The sequence below is a fragment of the Micrasema longulum genome, unplaced genomic scaffold (assembly GCF_059751315.1).
Source record: "Micrasema longulum isolate JH-2025_06_02 unplaced genomic scaffold, ASM5975131v1 h1tg001848l, whole genome shotgun sequence".
In the NCBI taxonomy this organism is placed as follows: domain Eukaryota; kingdom Metazoa; phylum Arthropoda; class Insecta; order Trichoptera; family Brachycentridae; genus Micrasema; species Micrasema longulum.
Window position 1 is genome coordinate 52594 of NW_028279022.1, and position 20474 is coordinate 73067.

Here is a 20474-nt window from a genome sequence, read left to right on the forward strand (position 1 = left end):
TATTATGTATCTAAATTTTGTTTGGTTTTTTGCACTATAAACCTGCTATAAGGACCAATTACATATTGCACAGAATACCTCTAAGCTTGATAAAAAAATCAATTTTGCGATCTTACTCAAAATGAAACATAAATTCATTGATTACAACACAAATAGTGAAATAATATTACACATTTAAGAATAAAAACAATTTGTAAGGTATAAACAAATTTAATTTTAAATTTACATTCAAATAACAAGCGTCTTTTCAACGAAATATATTATAAAAGATTTAATAACTATCTAAATATTTACAATATCTATTATACAAACTCCACAAAATGGCGACCCAACACTACAAAGTATTCATATAACAGCTTAGATATTTACAAATATGGCAATATTAATAAAAAATACTAAATATACAATATAATAATTTTGACTTATACTTTCAATAAGATACATCTTACTGCTGTCTGTACAAAAAGTCATATGCTGCAAAAATACATACATTTGTACATTTCCTAAGAACATGTGTTTATCTTGGGGAAAGTAACCAAATTATAAAATGCTGTCATATTTTGGAATAACATATTTTACACAATTTCAAGTTAGTTATATGCCAAGTAGATGGGTCGATTGACCCGAAGCCGGCATAGGTCGGTTGACCCAAAACCCGCCAGTATAATTTTATATTATTCAGTGATGTAAACAATAAAAACTAATAAACTAATCATTTAAAATGAATGAATAAATAAATAACTATATTCTAACCGCAACGTTAATAATCTATTATACAAAAAAAACTATAGACGTAATCTACGTTCGAGGCGAATGGAAGGAATGCGGTAATGTGTTTTGACGCTGCCCGGGTTGAGTTTTGATAAAAATTGGCACCTCAATACACCATCTAGTATTTTATGTTAACTCAACCGGACAGCGTCACAACACACTACCGATTCCTTATGTGTGCCTTGAACGTAGACCGGGGACTATAGGTATTGTTTGAATTGAACCAGTTCACTGCAGGCATTTTTTATCTTAGTAATTTTTCAATCATCTATTTTAGTAGTCATGAAAAAAATTAAACTACAGGACTAACAGTGAATAAAAAATACCGACAAATGTTTTATAAAGATAGGCTTCGGAGGAGTGCTTTATATATAAATCCATATGATAACTTTGGAGACTTGATCTGAAGCACACTGAACAGTGAAGAGCTCGAGGTGACCTTATTGAAATTTATAAAATGTTGCACTGCAAACTGCTAAATTTTCACATTTAGTCGGAATACACAACTGAGAGGACATTTTATGAAAGAAGAGAATGGGGAAGCCAAAGTCCAACCACAACCCAGGTAAATAACTGGATATATATACGTGGGAAGTAAAATAAGTGAACCCAGAGTGGAATTCTGAACAGTATAGCGCGCGCATAGAGAACAGTTTGTAGTGCGTTTTCCAATACCAGTTCAGGGTTGCTATTCTCGCAGGGGTAGCGAAGATTTCTACTTAGGGATTTTTTTTTGCATGCGATTACACTTTGCTTCATATATGTCCACACTGATGATTAAATGTCAAATTATGTAAGGTAAAAATATGACAATTTTCATTTTTATTGCGACCCAAAACACTTAGTTAGGTTGAATTGATCAAACTGTATTAGTTTTTTTCCATTTTTTAAACAGTAGTTAGACATCATTTGACTAATCATTAGTGTGGCTATTATATGAGCAAATTGTAGTCATATTAAAAAAAACAAATTCACCACTCTAGGGGGTAGAGAAGATTCAGAATACCACCCCAGGGGTGTATGCACTGTGTGGGTATACTGCATTGCTACTCAAATTGCGATGTATCCGGATCATTTTTAATTATATGAAAGGTAAGGTGATCATCATGATTGGGAATAATGGAATATTGCAGTGTAGAACCACTTTTAAAACTAATATTAAGTCCACTCTGCGAGGCATCGAACCTTAGACTTCAAGCATGGTAGGTAAAAGCGCCAACTACTATACTATGAGGCGGACTTGCCCCCGCTCGATTTCCTTATTCAGGATTTTTACCAAAGTAGATGTCGAGTGAAAGACTCGCATCGAGGGTTCTGGTTTTATTTCACACAGCACAGAAAGCAATTTATCGGGCTAGTTGTACGATGAGTGCCGAACACATCTCGAAGAATTCCATGGTGTGGTGGCCGACGTTGGTGCCGATGTTAGGGGGGGGCGAGGACACGGGGCTGGGGCACATGTCCTCCCCGCCCTCGGGCTCCTCTCCCGACAGGGACTTGAAGTCCAGCAGGTAGGACTTGTAATCCACTTGGTACAGCTGGAGAGACATCTTCACATACTTGCCGGTTGTCTTGTTCCTATTCCGCACACTGCAAAAGAATTTACCCGGTTGAATGGAGATTCCATATGGTCGTTTCCATTGCGAAATAAAATATTGACTTATTAACACCCATCATAGTGCTTTTACATAGATAATAATATACACTCGTACATTATACGAGGGTATTGGAAGCAAACTTAGAAATCTCCATTGAAGGAGTTGCTGAGATATTTGCAAAAAACTTTAAAAAAATAATTATGAGATTTGTAATTATACTTCACCAACTCAATTGAGAATGCTAAATTTGGGGTGTCAAGTAGCATAATTGAAATCTGGTTTTGCGAGATTTAGAGACAGTTTTGAATTACGCTATTATTTAGGTAGGTAGGTTTTTACGTATACATAGTTTATTTTGGCATCAATAACTAATTTTCTGTTTTTGGTTGAGATTTCTAAGCTTGCTTTTAATACCGTCATATAATTAATCTTAATGTCCCCCTTTCGCGTGGCAAGAAATAAGTATTTATTCTATCTGCCAGTCTGAAGCACTAACTATGCACAACACTCTTTCCTGTATCGTTCTTGCTCTGACTATAATGTTTTTTTTTCATCTATTGATATATTTTACATGCCCCTTAATTTATTTAAGTCTTAATTTATTTTTAAATAAATTGAGACTTATTATTTCTGGCTGCGATACGATCCCACTAACTATTTAATGATGCACACTCTTGAACACTTACTCCCACACTAATACACATAAACACACATCTACACTTACTCTCATACAAATACACATAAACACATCCTTTTGTTGTAACACAATTTAAAAATACATATGTATGATTTTTATTTAGAAACTTTGCTAATCTTGTCTTCAAACTGTATTTTAAAAAAAAATGTTATTATATCATTGTCAACTATTTGTTTCTTTAAAATAAATAAATATACAAAAATTATAATTAACATGAATTTAATGAATTGACAAATTTTTTGACCAAATAAACCAAATTGAAAATCATAACTTTTAACATACAACAAATGATGAACATGATAGAGAAGGAAATATAGAATTCTAGGCACCTACAGGGATTATGACCTGTCATTGGCCGGTTTAAGTGGCAACTTTACACACTGTAACATTCACCATTCGCCTATATTTGAACATCTGTATTCCTTCAATTCTTCATTAGAGAAAAATAAATACTCACCGAACATGGTACGGGTTTATGACTTTCCATTCATACTCTAAAGCCAACATTGCCTTGTAAACTTCTAGCATAATATCGATGGGTTTACTCTGTGACCGTATACCAAGATGCCACTTTGCTCTGAAAAGAATAATTAAAAGTACAATAAATGAGTAGAGTAGTATCATATGGTTCAGTTCATATGGTATAATAGGATGGGGAGGAGTCTTGGACGTGCATAATCGCTCAATAGAAATTGCACAGAAAAATTAAGATAATTTACAAAAAACATAGACTATTTCCTAGTAATGAATTATACGTAGGGAGTGGACTCCTTAGTTTTAGAAAATTATATATATTTCAGTGCCTGAAATATGTTTACTTAAATAGGGAATTGTTTAGTAATAATTTAAATCGTATTAGCAATAGATCCGATAGTGTACTGTCAGTTCCAGGATGCAGAACTAAGTTCGCACAGAGGCACTCCTTACACGTTGGTCCAAGATCCTTCAATCTTCTAACTCCTTAGTTAGAAGATTGAAGGATCTGGATCTTGAATCTTGAAAATCTGATCTTGGATCTTGAAAATCTTATCTCCAAAATATGTTAAGAATAGTATAAAAACTGTAAATGTTGTAAACAATTCACCAGTCTTGAAGATGCCTACTTAGGTGAAAGCGCTCGTTGGTCAAAATAATAAAAAGTAAAACTAAACCAAGAAGTTTCATTGATAAGTTTATTTATAATTTTATCATAATCATTAACTATGGAGTTTTATCAAGAAATATCAACAAAAAACATCAATATATAAAAAAAATTGATGGTGTCAAAATGTGACCTGTCAAATTTTTTCAGATTTAAAAATACTTTAAAAAATCTAATAATTTGAAAATACATCTTAATTTTATATATTTTTTAATTTATGCAGTCTATAATAAGAAATATTAATTCCTAAAGGGAAATTATCAGTTTTGGAAAAGAACCCTACAATGAGGAAGTTCGGTGATTTTTTTATATTTTTTTTTATTTGTTAATACACTGTCAAACTAAGCCATTTTATTTTTTATTTTTATGCATCGTATTATCATCGCTTTGTTTCATAAAAACACACTAAACATGGCTTCCTGGAAATATATCAAAACACATAATTGATCGGCTATTACTAGAACTTTAGACGTTTTAAAGTACGTAGTTTGTTTTAATAAAAACATATTTTAATGAATTTTTTCATATATTTTCAAGAAAATTCACCGTACAATTAAATGCTCTAATTTTTACGCTTGTAAGAAAGCATTTTTTGTATTAAATTTCCCGTAGCACTGAACTTCCTCATTGGTGGCCAGTAATAAACCAGTATAAGTACTCCTGTGATTTATTTCAAGCGTCTTCAAAACCACACATGGATTTTACATTGATGATTCTATTCAAGAATGGCAGTTCCTTGAATGTGACCGTAGAAAATAAGACAAAGATCCTAACCTCTTTACTGGTGTGCCCTTTTGGCCTCTATCGTAGCTGTATGTGGATTGTATGACCTTTTCCCTCAGGGGCGCGATGCGTTCGGGATGGGGCTTATGTCCCGAGTCAACTGGGCTATGTACTGTCGCTATAGGACCCCCTGAAATAAGATACGGCTAGTGAAAAATAGATCCTGTGTCCGAGCAAGGGCTTCCAGCCTCGAGACAGACGATACTCGGAGACAAAGCCTCAAAATTTCGAGACTTTAAGAATATTTGACACTAACAATAATTCATACAAAAAATTAGCAAATGTAATAAATAAATCACATTATTGCATGCTATTAATGAAACTTTTTATTGAAATGAATACAACTATTTCTATATCATCAAACCAGGGGCGAATCATCTAATTAATTACCATTATATTTGACTTTCGATAATAATGTTTTATAGTAACCATGTTTATGGGAAAATAAATCAAATAACTTATTTATTATATATCACCACGACCGTTTATATCTTCCTACTTAAAAAATATTTATAAAATGTGCCCAGCCCGTTCTCAGTGAACTATGAAACTAGCTGATTACCTCAGCTTATTTCTCCATACAAAAAAGTACACTATATTTTACGTCTTCTAACCTAGTTGTGTTTTTTTAGTACTAAAACAAGCTTGTGATTACAAATATTATTTGAAGATTCTCTATTAGGAAACTAGTATTTCGAACATTATTTCCGAAAGACTATTTTTCACATGTGGCGTTTGCAGTGACCGTTTATGGCATTATTCATTTTAAAAGGAATCGGCCAGTGCTAGGTGTTGACATTTAAATCATAATAAAAATATCTGCTGAATGTTACTGTGGTATTTTTTAATAAACTTTTGTACAAATATTGTATCAAAATAGTATGGAATAAAGCTACGTACATATATAGCGTGGTTAATAATAATTGTTGTTTGAGTTGATTTTCACAGAACCACAGAAAAAACAGTAATTTATAATTATTTTACTTACATATTATGTGCTTATGTGTAGGTACAAATTAATGAACATTTTTTGTAGATTACCCATAAAATAAATCACGGCTTGCCACTGCACCAAAAACACATAGATCACAATAGCCCAACTAAAATAACATAACACAAATATCTTCTTAAATCAAAAACTAGTCAAGGGTGAAGTCGGCTAGAGCTCGCCCCCTACCTAATGGCCCGATACTTTACAGATCTGGGCTTGGAGGGGGAGATGTTTTTGTAACATTGAGTTTCAATTTACATTCGCATTACAACATGATTTTTAGGTTCTCAGTTTTAACAAAAGTTTTAAAATTTATTATCTTTTTTTACTATAGGACGGTAGTTGCAAGAAGCGCTACACTTCTAAGCGGCTGCTCCTAAGCGTCGTAGCGTTGTAAAAAAATATAGTAAATATATAAATATTAAAAACAATAATACCTGCACAGTAAAAGTCTTTCAGTTCAGCCTTTGCCGCTTCGTCAGCCATTCTCTTATTGTCTATTATCAGATGATACGCTATTCCCAGCTGGTCATGTGGATCCCCACTCAGAAGTGCGCTGTGAACTTCGCAATCCTTCACACCGAACTTCGTGCATACTTCTTCTATGGCCTCAGTGTCTATAATACTGCTGTCCTAAAAGATTGTTCAAAAGTGAGTTCCGGCATATTCCCTTTTCTGTTTTTAAAGATAGAAATATTTGCTTTCTTACAATTTCACCAAATTGTTAATTTTTGTGGCCATTTTCAACAAGTTCTAAAAATAACTCACTATTAAAAAATGGAAGTTGTGAAAATAATATAATTGTGTTAAAAATTTAAGAGGTTGTTATATTTTTATGTACTTAATTTATCATAATGATTATATCTATAAAGGTTTCAGCCCTTTGACTTCACAAAAATCAACAGATGGAAGAATCAAATAAATATTAATATTCAAATATAGGCAGAATGGTGAATTTTACACCATGTGTAAAGTGGGCACTTTAACAAGCCAATGACAAGTCATAAGCGCTGTAAATGCCTAGACTAACATATTCACATTATTCCCATCTTTTTTGTGATGTTATTAGAAGGTAATATTCAAAAATAATTAAAATGCTCTAATGTTATAAAGATTTCTTGGAAATAAATATATTTAAATGTGTATATTATGCGATGAATTTATAAATAAATAATACAAACACAATTATCTCAAATAATACAAAAATAATTCTGCAGCCAAATTATTCAATTATAATTTCAATTTCATGATTATTCACATTGAAATATTAGTCAATTGCATTTAGAAGCATTATGTCAAACGTTTACTGAAGCATTATGTAAAACGATCTTATTGAAGCATAATGTAAAACTATTTTATTGAAGCATTTTTATATTATGATTTTCATATTCTCCATCTATGTTGTAATATGTCAAACAATCTTCTTATACTGTCTTAAAATTAATTCAATACAGATCTTATAAAATAAAATTATAATATTTTGTCAAAAAAGAGCAGAAATCAGTTATAATCAAAACTACTAATTATTTTAAACTGGCAACGCCAAATTAAAAGTGACTTGTTTTGTGATTGGTCACTAAAAGATAATGATGTTCTATTTTAGTATTGCTATTTTTAATTTTCTTAATAAAATAGTAGTCAATTATTTTCTACTATTTTTTGACAGATTGTATCTTAATTAATTGTTAGGTAAATAAGAAAAAGAGCACCAAAGACAATTGCCGCGATAGATACATTGTATACCTGTTCTACTGGCGAGGGGAAAAGGTACTCGGGTAGGTCCTTTTGGAACCAGTCATGTTTCTTTACATCGTCTATGGATGACCTCTTCATCGGGTCGACTTGCAGCATTTGGCATAGGAGGCTGACAACACTTTTGTTCAAATAGTCTGGTATGGGGAATATTCCGGATTTGATTTTTCTAAACAGTGTGGGAACGTGTTCATCATCAAACGGCAATGTTCCGCATAATAAGGCATAGAGAATGACACCACATGACCACACGTCTACTTCCGGGCCAGCATAGAGTTTTCCGGATATAACCTAAAACCAGACACAATACTATTTTAGATAAATGCTTTATCTTTAAACTTGTATGAAAAAATAATCATTAGCCAAAGTAATCAGGCAACAGTAAATGGCATAATTCTGTGTAGTGTCATGTCTGAACATCATGAAAGTCTATTATTTACATAAAATATATCCACATTTTCTTTTTTATTATAGGACTCGCTAAGCTAATTTATATGGCTTGTGGGTGAAGATCCTTTGCAATAAAACATATGATTACACTATTTTATTACGCATGAAAAAATAAATAAAACTGAACTTCTTTGAAACATCTCAGGTTCAGAATAGCCAATAAATTATGTATTATGATAGATTTCTGGTTAGCCATGTTTAACGTGTTTTGAAGTGTATGGGGACCTCTTTTTAAATGTTAGAAAAAATCAACAATTTGAACTTGTGACGTCGTGGATGGTGTAATTTAAAAATAACAAAACTTACATACAAAAAAAGGCAACGATAATACAATACACAAAATATATTATTTTTTACTGAGTTTGATGGTCTATATTAAATACCAACACACTCATTTGTATATATTACTAACACATGTGTAAATATCTAAATAAATAAAAACTCTACACTGGCTAGAACAGTTGGGAGGTGAAAAGGCCATAAATTACAAAAAAGAATATTCAATTAAGAAATTATTTTTTTTTGAAAACCACTGAACTTCCTCATTATAATATATATAAAAAACTAGCGGACCCGACAGACGTTGTCCTGCCCGAACATTGACTTGGAAAAATACTTTTCAATGATAAGTAGGTACCTAGGTACTTGTTGAGGATTGAATTCCATAACTAAAAATAAATCATTTTCAAATATGGAATTCTTTTTACAAATGCCAAAATTGGTTCTTCTCACCAACAGGGGTGCACTTTATTCATGAATTCGATTTCCATAAATTTGATTTTCATAAATTTGATTTTCATAAATGTATTTAATGTCAGTTAAAAGAAATAAGTGGGAAGTAATTATAAGAAATGTAAGGAAAGAATCTGATAGGGGTCCATAAAAAGCGAATGTTGTTTGTAAACATTCAAAAACAAACTTTTTTTAAACACAAAGAAACAACATCCTTCCATTTTTTTTGTATATGAATTCTAATAGGTCGATGAAAAAAAGATTTATGTTTTTATATCTTTTTTCACAGATTCGATTGAAAATTTGAATATCTTCGAACACGCGCAGCACAAAGATTTAAATTTCGCTGAAAACCGCAGGTAAATCGGTTAAGCCGTTTAGGAGAAGTGCAGTGACATCACACGTACAGAAGAATTATATTTATAAAGATAACTGACGAGTTGCCCAGAAATAATATTATGTTTATATCTTTCTCAGGTGAATTTTTGCAAGTGGATCGTGTTTTGCTATCTCTTTATTAGGAATTGTTGAGGGCAATGCAATATTTGCTAACTATGGGATGTGATTGGTAAGGCAATATCAATGTGTGTGTTGCAGGTCACTGGCTAAGCCCTATATATTTTTTTAGGGTTATAAAGCCACTATGATTGGATCGTAGTTGATGGTTTGAAGTAAAAATTAGGAAAATTGTGTTGAGACACTTTCGATGTAAACTATTTTTGATAGACAAAATATTTCCTCCTACCATATAGCAGTGGCGAGCGGTGATTTTTATGATAAGTAATCTACAAAAAATGTTCATTAATTTGTACCGACATGTAAGTATATAATATATAAGTAATATAATTATAAATGGCTATTTTTTCCACGGTTCCATGAAAATCAACTCAAACACAAATATTATGAACTTCGCGATATATGTTGCTTTATTCTACACTATTTTGATACAACACTTGTGAGCACTGGCTGATTCCTTTTAAAATGAATAATGCCAAAAATGGCCACTTCGAACGCCACATGTCCTATGTGATACGTAATATGTCAACGGTATTCTATCAAAGAAAAATAGTCCTTCAGAAATAATGTTCAAATTACTAGTTTCCTAATAGAGAATCTTCGAATAATATTTGAAATACTGCAAACTTGTTTTAGTAGTGAAAAAACGCGACTAAGTTTAAGGTGTAAAATATAGTGTACTTTTTTGTATGGAGGAATAAGCTGAGGTAATCGGTTAGTTTCATCGTTTACTGAGAACGGGCTGGGCGCTGGGAGCACTTTATAATATTTTTTGTTGGCAGATATAAACGGTGGTGGTGATTTAAAATAAATAACAATTTTATTTATTTTCCCATAAACATAGTAACTATAAAACATTATTATAGAAAATCAAATATAATGGGAAGCTGTGCATAATCACTTATTTGGACGATTCGCCCTTGCCATATAGTTACTTCAGTTTCACATATGCCAATACTATCTTTTCACTACCAATGTCTTTTGAATTGGACGGCCTTAGCCGTCATTTCCTAAATAAGAGACATGATTTTGATGGCTGAACCAGAATAGCGGCGAACGAGTTACACTAAAAATGATAATCATACATAATTGTCCATTTTTTAATTTAAGTAAGTACAATGTTGTTTGAAACATTGTTAAACATTTAGGTTCAACACGAGTTGTTCCTAAAGAACACAAACTTAAATGTTTCAATATATTTCAATTAAATAAAATTTATTTATAAGTACCTCAGGAGCGGCATAGTTTGGCGAACCGCAAGAAGTTCTAAGGAATTCGCCGTCCATCATCATGTTTGAGAGACCGAAGTCAGCTATTTTGACATGCATGTTATGATCTAATAATAAATTTTCCGGCTTCAAGTCTCTGTGCACGATCATATGACGATGGCAATAATCCACACCGGATATTATTTGCTGGAAAAATCTCCGCGCGTCTTGTTCCTGTAGCTTCCCATTCTTGACAATATAATCAAATAGCTCCCCGCCGCTGACATATTCCATAATCATAAATATATCCGTCGGAGTCGATATAACCTGGTACAATTTGATAATATGAGGGTGCCTGAAGAGCTTCAAATTCTGTATTTCACGCCTGATTTTCCCGACCACATCGAGAGATTTTATTTTCTGTCTGTTCAAAATTTTGACAGCAACCTTGTGTTTTGTCAATTGGTGCTCGCCGATTTTAACTTTTCCAAAGGTTCCGACGCCCAAAGTCGCGCCCAGAGTGTAATGTCCGATTTTGACGATCGGAGGAACGCCCGGTACACTTTTTTCTGCCATTTTTATCCGCTGAAATAGTTAATTATTTTTATTATTTATATGTCGAAGAAAAATTGTAAACATACGACTTCGACGAAAAATCACATGGCCAGTGCAGCCAACAAATAAGCAAAAACATAAGTACGGAAAAAACCTATGGAATGAAGGTAGGTACCCAATTTTCCGAAAGGAAAATTAAAAATTAAAAAGAAAAGCAATCGAAATACAATGTTTGCATTACACCTGATCGCACCTTATAAATATTTAATACCAAAACAAATAATAGTAAACCACTTTGTAAAATTTTGTAGCATGATGAATAAACAAAATTAAAATGTAAAAATAATTGTTTTTATTGTAAAAAATATCTACAATTGTTATTTGTCAAAAAAAAAAAACTATGATCTTCAATGCCGTAATTCAAATGATTTTTTTAATGCCGTAAAAACATTGTGATACCTATCAGATAGGCACCAAGCCATCAAAAAAGTTTAATTATAAGAAATGCCTGTCCCTATTCATTCAGAAAAAGGCACTTTTTACATGTTAGTCCAAGTTCCTTCAATCTTCTAACTAAGGAATTATAAAACATATTAAATCACCGGTACAGTTTAAAGTAGGTGTGAGGTCTTGGATTAGCATGGAGGGAACAGATAAACACCTTTTTTTTTTAAAGAATTAAAATTGGAAATAAAATGCATACCGGTACTGCAAATAAATCCTATTTTCGTAATATCAGCATATGTTAGTTTTCTTTTCTTTTTTTTCTTTTCATGGTCATGTCATACCATATTTATATGCTATAAACTTATTAATAATTAAAAAAAGGAATGACCCGCGCTCAGACGCTGAAGTCTTTGTAGGCATTTTTTCCAATTTAGGTTATAACTTAATTTTAATTTGTATTTTTTAAAAGTGTATTTTTGTAATTAAAATTCTATGTAAATATACAGGGTGTTCTTTCAACCTTGTCACATCCGAAACCACGATGATCATGTCAAGAAGACATATAACATATTAAATAATATATTTAGAACAAAGAAAATTTAAAAAAATCAATTTTTAAAAAATCAAATGGTTGCTTACCTCTGCAGGGGAGAAGTGAGGAGCGCGGAGTAGAACCAGACTCCCCCCTCCTCCTAAATTTTATTCATTCTAAAAAAATATTTTAATGTGCCAATATGTCTTCTTGCTTATACTGATCATTGTGGTTTCAGATGTGACGGGGTTTAATGAACAACCTGTATGTATGGAAAAATAAACAAATAAAAAAAAATAAAAAAAATAAATAAAAATTAAAAACATATTTATTATTTCATTTTTAGCATCTAAGAATTGGTGATAGCCAACTGTTTATTGCCAGTTATTGTATTTTTTCACAAGCGAGACAGAGGTCTGGTCCCGCAGCATTGTACACAGATTAATTAAATTAAGTATATGTAATTTAGAAATAATCTGGTGGGGCCATCCTTCCTAACTTTCTTTGCATACATTATTTCTTATTATAGTTGACTTATTATACTTTAGAAATATGTAGGAATAACTTTTATAATATATATTACCTAATTTGTATATTATTATAATCATATATTGGCAAAATAAAATCATTATTGATTAGTTGATGGAATTCCTTAGGTTTATATTATATGTAACGTACGCGTTACCACGATGAAAGTTTCGCCGGTTCGTCACCCGCGTCTGCCGCAGTCAAGCTTCCCGGCGTAAGTGGGAAGCCGCCCTCCCAGACAGAGCCAAAGACAAAGTCGGAAGGTAGGAGCACAGCTGCGCCGACCGCAAGTCAACCTCAATAGCCCTGAAAAGGACTTTCCACCCGGTCCAAGTGGTGCAGAGAGGCGAAGGCAGTCAGCAGGCAGAGCGGAGCGAAGAGCGAAGTGCAGGAAGGCGAACAGGACGGAGAACGGAATAAAACACGTGTGAACTGTTCAGAGTTAGGAACTCAACTGATTTAATATCTCCAATTGACCGCCTTATAAAGCGGTGCGCGTCGGGCTCCGTGAGTCGGCCATCCCACCCGCGCCGGCTGCCTCGGAGTGGTGGGGGTAATCTTTCCCCGCCACTCGCTACATGCCGCCGGCCGCAGGTGGCGTAAATACGGGCGCTCAATGCCCGTACGGGCCATTTCGTCGGCAGCCGCGACGCGCGCAACATGACATTTACATAATATATTTTTGTACATTTTATTCATTTTAACCTAGCTATTTTTCCCCGGTAATACTGAGGCCAGGCTCGAAAGTGACCATTTTATCTTTATTGAGAGCCCAGCCATCAGTTCTATACATTTACCGGGGATCCTTTCTAATTAATGTATTATTTTAATTTATTCGATTTTACGCGTCCGGAACACTCCCCCCGTGCAGCTAGTCTGTACTATTTTCCTGCTGGGCGCGTTGTTCCTCTTCCTTCATTAGTACGGCGATCTTCACCGCTGGTCTGGTGTAGGTGCCGTTGGTGGTCCGCACCTCGACGACTCGTACTTGTCCGTCAGCTGCTGGTTCTGCACGGGTGACTCTGCCGCGAGGCCAAGAATTCCGCGGCAGATTTGGGTCCATGATGAGCGCGAGGTCCCCGACCTGTATTGGAGGCGCGGGCTCGCGCCATTTCTTCCTGTGCGCCAAGGTGGGAAGATACTCCCTCAGCCATCGGCGCCAAAACATGTCGGCCATTTTCTGGGCGATCCTCCATTGCTTATGAAGGCAGGCCCCTTCTTCCCTTTTGTTATAATATGCCAGAGTTGGCTGTGTGTTGGCTGACCCGAGCAAGAAGTGGTTCGGGGTCAGCGGTGCTTCGTCGTTGGGCTTGGTTGACACATGCGTGAGCGGGTGATTGTTCACGGTGTACTCTGCTTCAGCCAATATGGTTTTGAGGGTCTCCTCTCTTGGAGCCTGCTCGTTGAGGGTTGCGTGGAGGGCTCGTTTTACAGATCTCACGAGTCTTTCCCACGCTCCCCCCATATGAGGTGATGAGGGCGGAATGAATTTCCACTCAATTTTGCGAACTGTAAGTTCGGCGAGCATTCTGGGGTCCGCCAGGAGCTCGTCTACGGCCTGTTTCAGCTCTTTGTCCGCTCCCCTGAAGTTGGTAGCGTTGTCCGAGTATAACGCGTGTGGGCAGCCTCTGCGGGCGGCCATCCTTCTTATGGCCATTATGGCGGAGTCGCTTTCGAGGGACGACGCTAGCTCCAGGTGGATCGCGCGTGTGGTGAGGCAGGTGAACAGTGCCCCATAGCGCTTTTCTTTTCTTCGGCCGTTGGTGATCATCATCGGCCCGAAGAAGTCAAGCCCGCAGTGCGTGAACGGCGGCGTCCTGAAGGCCAGTCGGGCCTCAGGCAGTTGCCCCATCAGCGGGGGTTGGGGCCGGCTGCGCAGCATTTTACACAGCGGGCACCATCGTGTTATCTTCCTCACAGCCCCGCGGAGTCGCAGGATGAGGTAGCTGGCTCTCAGGTCGGCGATCGTCCTCTCGACTCCCGGGTGGCCACCCTTCCGGTGGCTGTGCGTGATCAGCAGCCGGGTGTATGGGCAGGTCCCGTCCATGATAGGCGGCGCGCTGCAGTCCTCTGCGAAGCTGTGTGCCGCTTGGATGCGCGTTCCCATCCGGATGACTCCCTCTTCGTCTAAGAAGGGTGCCGCTGCATGGAGGCGGCTGTGCGGCGGGATAGGCGCCTTTCGTCTCAGGAGCTCCAGCTCTTCTCCGAAAGCCGTCTCCTGGGACCGCTTCAGCAGCATGATTTCTGCGGCCCGTGTTTCTGAGGCGTGAAGTTCAAAGGTCCCCCCTGGGGACGGTAGGGACTCGTGGCGGCGGCATCGTGCGATGAATCGCAGCACCCATGCCGTCGCCCTGACGAGTCGGGTCCACGACGAGAAGCGCTGCACCTGGGGTAGGGCCTCCGTCCGTCTGATGTGGCCCACGAAGTGGCGGGGTTGTTTCCGCTCCAGCGTCTTCTCGTCCGGTTGTTGTAGTAACTTCTTCTCTTTCGGCCAGTCGGCTTCCCCTTTTCTCAGGAAGCCGGGGCCTCCGAACCATAGTCCCGACCTCGCAAGGTCGGGTGGGCCCTTGTCGCGGGTCCCTATGTCGGCTGGGTTGTCCTTGGTGGGGACCCATTTCCAGTCCCGTACGTCTGTGAGCTCGTCAATCTCGCCCAGCCTGTTTGCGACGAACGTGCTGTACCGCAGTGGGTCGGTTCGCAGCCAACACAGGACCGTGCTCGAGTCCGTCCAGAACACGGTTTGGGTGATGAGAGCTCGACTCTCTTTTTTTATGGTGGCGGCCATCCTTGCCGCTAGTAGCGCTGCCTGGAGTTCTAGTCTAGGCACTGACAGAGGCTTTAGGGGGGCCACCTTGCACTTCGCCATTGCGAAACTTGTGGTATCGGCCCCCACAAAGTATGCCACTGTGCAGCATGCCTGCTCTGACGCGTCGCAGAACACGTGCAGTGTCACGGGTTCTTTCTGCCCTTGCAGCGAGCATCTCGGTATTGTACAGCCGTTCGCTGCCAGCAGGTCGCGCCATTCCAACCACTTTTCGGCGTGGTCCGGTTGCAGCGGTTGGTCCCAACCTGTGTTTGTCCTCCAGATGGCTTGCAGCAATATCTTCGCCCGTATCGTGAGGCACGCAATGAAGCCTACTGGGTCGAAGATACTCATGGCGGCGCTCAACATGCCGCGCTTGGTGGGTCGCTCCGGGATGGCTGCACTTTCGGCTCCGTGCCGAAATATAAATAGGTCGCTCTTGGGATCCCATACGATCCCGAGGACCCGCTCCGTCATTACTTCTTCCCCTATGGTGACTGCTGTATTGGCCCGGTCGTCGGCCTTTACTTCTTCCAGGACATCTGGTTTGTTTGAAGCCCACCCGGTGAGCCGGAACCCGCCATTGCCGAGTACGAGGGTAACATCTCGTACCAGGCTTGCAGCTGTTTCTTCGCTGTCTGTGGCGTCTAGGTAGTCATCCATGTACATATTGTGCTCGATCGCCTCTGCTGCGGCGGGAAATTCTTTCGCGTGTGCTCGTGCGACTGTGTTTCGCACGAATTGCGCGCTGCTGGGTGAGCACTTCGCTCCAAACATCATGGACGCGAAGACAAACGTGTCGGGCTCCTGCCCGTCCTGCGTCCGCCATAGGAACCGCTGCGATTGCTGGTCGGCTTCCCGGATTCTTATCCGCAGGAACATCTCCCGTATGTCGGCCGCGATGGCTACTCGTCCCTCTCTGAAGCGGATCACGTTTCCGAGGAGGGATGAAAGCAGGTCAGGTCCCGTCAGTAGATGGTCGTTCAACGCCGTCCTCTGGAACTGGGCGGCGGCGTCGAACACGACCCTTATCTTGCCAGGCTTGTTGGGGTTTGTCACCGCGAAGTGGGGCAGGTACCATTTGCGCGAATGGTGGGCGTCTACCTCCTCGCGGCTTAGTTTGACGGCGTATCCCTTTTCAATGTAGTCCGCCATCTTGGCGCGATATGCGATCGCCAGTATCGGATCCTTCCGTAGTTTATTTTCCAGGGAGTGCAGCCGCTTCATGGCTGCTTGCCGGTTGCAGGGCAAAGAATCTCCGTCTTTCGCCCACAGTAAACCGGTCTCCCATCGTCCGGATGGTAGTTGTGTGGTTGAGCTGCTCATGAGCTCCGCCGCTCGCACATCTGCGGCGCGGCAACGTTCCAGGGTGGTTACACCTAGCGAGTCAACGGCGAAGCTCTTCTTTACCAGTTCCGCTAAGTCCCTTTCACCCTGGCCGTCTGGGGGTAATTCAAAGGCGGGGTGCACAGCCCCGCCGTAGGTGACGGCTCCTAGGGCCGTCTCGATGGTTAGCCGCCCGTCCTCTTGTAGGACTGGCGGGCCTGTAGATACCATTAGGGTGGCGTAATCAAGACCGATTAACATCTTCGGCTTGATGCCTGGCCCGTGTGTCTTGGTGCTCTTTCGGTTGCGGTGCGGCAGATCCATGACCCGCACCGTCTGTGCCTGGACACCAAATTCTCTGTTTCCTTTAACGAGGATTACGGATACACGCTGTGATTGTAGCGTGTCCGTGTTCCCACTGGCACCGATGAGTCTCAACTCCTCGCAGGCCCCGGTGGCGCCCACTGCACGGGCGACATCCTCCTCGAGGAGAGTTACCGATGAACCCTCGTCTAGTAGTGCGTGGATCTCCATTGACCCACGCGGGCCCTTCAAGGTTACTGGCACTACCTTGAAGGTCACTGGGACTTCCGTTCGCCTTGTCAATAAGACTTGCTCGTTCGGCGTACTGTCCCCTCTCTCGCGGTGTAGCGACCGATGATGCCGCCCGTGGCACTCGTCGCACTTCGCCGCTTCACAGGTGGTCGTTTTGTGTCCCGGTTCCAGGCATCCGTAGCACACGAACTTGGCACGCACAATTGTCCACCTCTCCTCTACCGTTTTCCGGAGAAACTTCCGGCATTGTCCGAATGCGTGTCCACTCATGTCGCAGAACAGGCATTTTTTGTCCTGAGTGAGAAACACGTGCCTTTCTTGGGTACGCCTTTTCTCCACTCGGGCGGGTTCCGTGCTGATCCCGATGCAACCCGCATTCGGTATTGCACCGGTCAGTCTCGCTAGCCACAGTGCCAGATCCCTGGGGGTAGCTTTTCTCACGGTATCCGCTCGTGACATAATCCACATCATCCTCTCGACTCGTGGCAGCTTCTGAGTCATCTCGGACAGAAGCTTCGGGGAGGAGAGGTGGCTTCCATCGAGGCCCTCTACGGTCGATACGACGTTTCTTATCGCGACCGCGTAGTCCGTCAGGGCCTCCAGGGATGCGTTGTCGGCCAGTTTAGGGAGTTTTCTTATCCGCTCCAGTACTCTGTCCACGACGATCTCCGGGTGTCCAAAGGCGGCCTCTAACATCTTCACAATGTCCGGCACATTTCGGGGATCTACCAGCAAAGACGACACTGTGGCCTTGGCCCGTCCTGTGAGGGCTCGTTGCAGACGGAGAATGTTCTCCGCGTTTGTAAGGGAGCACATCTGTGTCGATTGATCAAATTGCGCCTTAAATATTCGCCATTCTAGCGGGTCGCCGGAGAATTGCGGTAGATCCCTAGCGCCGGTTTGCCTCGCCATGAACGTGTGCCACTCCGGCGGCTGTCTGTATTTTGTCACAGGCTCGCCGGTGGCACCCGGCGGCATGTATTCCGTGGGTAGCCCCTCTTGTACCCACGCGCTCACCGGGTCACGAAACTCGTAGCCCCCCAGTGGTATAGTACGTGCCGCTACGGGCTCGCCTGGCCCGGCGGCGTAGCGTACGTCGGCGTCCTCCCTTCGGCTGTGTGCAGGTGGCGCCTCATTGTCCCGATGCCGCTCATTGTAGCGGCCTTGTAAATGTGCGTTTGTCGCTCCGGCGTAGGCCGGCTCAGCGGCGTAGCGTGTGTTGGCGGGCTCCTTCATCCTGGAGTCCGTCTCTGCGACCGGGTGCCTCCGTGGCACCCCGTCTCTCACCCGGCCGCTGTCGTAGTGGCTCGGCGGAAATGTGTACGCCGCTCCGGTGTCCTCCGGATCAGCGGCGTAGCGTGTGTTGGCGGCCTCCTTCGTCCTGGAGTCCGCCTCTGCGACCGGGTGCCTCCGTGGCACCCCGTCTCTCACCCGGCCGCTGTCGTAGTGGCTCGGCGGAAGTGTGTACGCCGCTCCGGTGTCCTCCGGATCAGCGGCGTAGCGTGCGGTGGCGGCCTCCCTTGCTCTGAAGGCTGCTTCCGTGTCGGCGACAGGGCGCTTCCATGCGGCCCCGTCTCTCACCCGGCCGCTGTCGTAGTGGCTCGGCGGAAGTGTGTACGCCGCTCCGGTGTCCTCCGGATCAGCGGCGTAGCGTGCGGTGGCGGCCTCCCTTGCTCTGAAGGCTGCTTCCGTGTCGGCGACAGGGCGCTTCCATGCGGCCCCGTCTCTCACCCGGCCGCTGTCGTAGTGGCTCGGTGGATGGATGTACGCCGCTCCGGTGTCCTCCGGATCAGCGGCGTAGCGTGTGGTGTGGCGTGCGGCGGCGGCCTCCCTTGTGCTGAAGGCTGCTTCCGCGTCGGTGACAGGGCGCTTCCAAGCGGCCCCGTCTCTCGCCCGGCTGCTGTCGTAGTGGCTCGGCTGCTGGATGTACGCCGCTCCGGTATCCTCCGGATCAGCGGCGTAGCGTGCGGCGTGGCGTGCGGCGGCAGCCTCCCTCGTACTGAGGGCTGCGTCGGTCCTAGACGCGTCTGACGTCAGCGGCAGCGGCTTGTGAGCCGGTTCCGACGTCCCGTGCGATGTGAGGTCCCTCTCGATGGTGGGCGTGAGGGGGGTTGCCATGTCTCGTCTGGCGTCCTCTCTCGCGTTGGCGGCCTTCAGCGCGGCGATGATCTCGTTGAGGCTGCTCACCTGCCTCTCGTGATGCGCCTCGCGTTCCTCCATCTGTCGGCGAAATGTCGCCGATGAGATGGACCGCTCCGAGGGTGCGGATCCCTCGTCCGAGTCCTTTTGTTCCTCCAGAAGTCCTTGATGAGGCTCCTCCTGGCAGTCGTGTGAAGGCCCTGGCTGGGGCTCCTCCTGATGTGCTCGTACAGACCCCGGTTGGGGCTCCTGTAGCTCCTCTTCGTGCTCCGTGCCGGCGTCTCGACGCGTTCCCGAACGCGTCGACACAGGCGATCTGTTGACCGGCATGCTGTAGGTGTGTTGTAGACTGGAGACCACTGGCGACGATCCTTAGCTCCGAAGGACCAAATGTAACGTACGCGTTACCACGATGAAAGTTTCGCCGGTTCGTCACCCGCGTCTGCCGCAGTCAAGCTTCCCGGCGTAAGTGGGAAGCCGCCCTCCCAGACAGAGCCAAAGACAAAGTCGGAAGGTAGGAGCACAGCTGCGCCGACCGCAAGTCAACCTCAATAGCCCTGAAAAGGACTTTCCACCCGGTCCAAGTGGTGCAGAGAGGCGAAGGCAGTCAGCAGGCAGAGCGGAGCGAAGAGCGAAGTGCAGGAAGGCGAACAGGACGGAGAACGGAATAAAACACGTGTGAACTGTTCAGAGTTAGGAACTCAACTGATTTAATATCTCCAATTGACCGCCTTATAAAGCGGTGCGCGTCGGGCTCCGTGAGTCGGCCATCCCACCCGCGCCGGCTGCCTCGGAGTGGTGGGGGTAATCTTTCCCCCGCCACTCGCTACATGCCGCCGGCCGCAGGTGGCGTAAATACGGGCGCTCAATGCCCGTACGGGCCATTTCGTCGGCAGCCGCGACGCGCGCAACATGACATTTACATAATATATTTTTGTACATTTTATTCA

At 42.2% G+C, this 20474-nt stretch overlaps 2 protein-coding genes across 3 annotated transcripts; both read right to left on the reverse strand.

Moving 5' to 3' along the window:
• Positions 1-1590: 1590 nt before the first annotated feature.
• On the reverse strand, positions 1591-11317 carry LOC148273746 (5'-AMP-activated protein kinase catalytic subunit alpha-2-like). Of its 2 annotated transcripts, none has more exons than XM_088238270.1 (6): positions 10661-11317; positions 7716-8024; positions 6419-6614; positions 4982-5120; positions 3524-3643; positions 1591-2361 (listed from the first exon to the last, which is right to left on the reverse strand). In XM_088238270.1, exons 1-6 carry the CDS (start codon positions 11213-11215, stop codon positions 2118-2120), a joined length of 1563 nt encoding a protein of 520 aa, XP_088094396.1. In that variant the 5' UTR covers positions 11216-11317; the 3' UTR covers positions 1591-2117. The 2 variants fall into 2 exon arrangements, with proteins under 2 accessions (XP_088094396.1, XP_088094397.1); XM_088238271.1 differs by having other exon boundaries at positions 7725-8024; positions 10661-11308.
• Positions 11318-13572: 2255 nt separating this feature from the next.
• Positions 13573-19854, reverse strand: LOC148273747 (uncharacterized). Its single transcript, XM_088238273.1, has 2 exons — positions 19386-19854; positions 13573-18635 (listed from the first exon to the last, which is right to left on the reverse strand). Exons 1-2 carry the CDS (start codon positions 19852-19854, stop codon positions 13573-13575), a joined length of 5532 nt encoding a protein of 1843 aa, XP_088094399.1.
• Positions 19855-20474: the final 620 nt, after the last annotated feature.

Excerpts from the sequence above, each read along its gene's own strand:
- LOC148273746 (XM_088238270.1), bottom strand. The coding sequence starts at position 11,215 with ATGGCAGAAAAAAGTGTACCGGGCGTTCCTCCGATCGTCAAAATCGGA. Across the intron at positions 6,615-7,715 it reads CAGTAGAACAGGTATACAAT|GACAGCAGTATTATAGACAC; the intron begins GTATCTATCGCG and ends ACAATCTTTTAG. Across the intron at positions 5,121-6,418 it reads GAAAGACTTTTACTGTGCAG|GGGGTCCTATAGCGACAGTA; the intron begins GTATTATTGTTT and ends ATCTTATTTCAG.
- LOC148273747 (XM_088238273.1), bottom strand. The coding sequence starts at position 19,854 with ATGCCGGTCAACAGATCGCCTGTGTCGACGCGTTCGGGAACGCGTCGA. Across the intron at positions 18,636-19,385 it reads TAGGACCGACGCAGCCCTCA|AGACGGACTCCAGGATGAAG; the intron begins GTACGAGGGAGG and ends ACCCGGTCGCAG.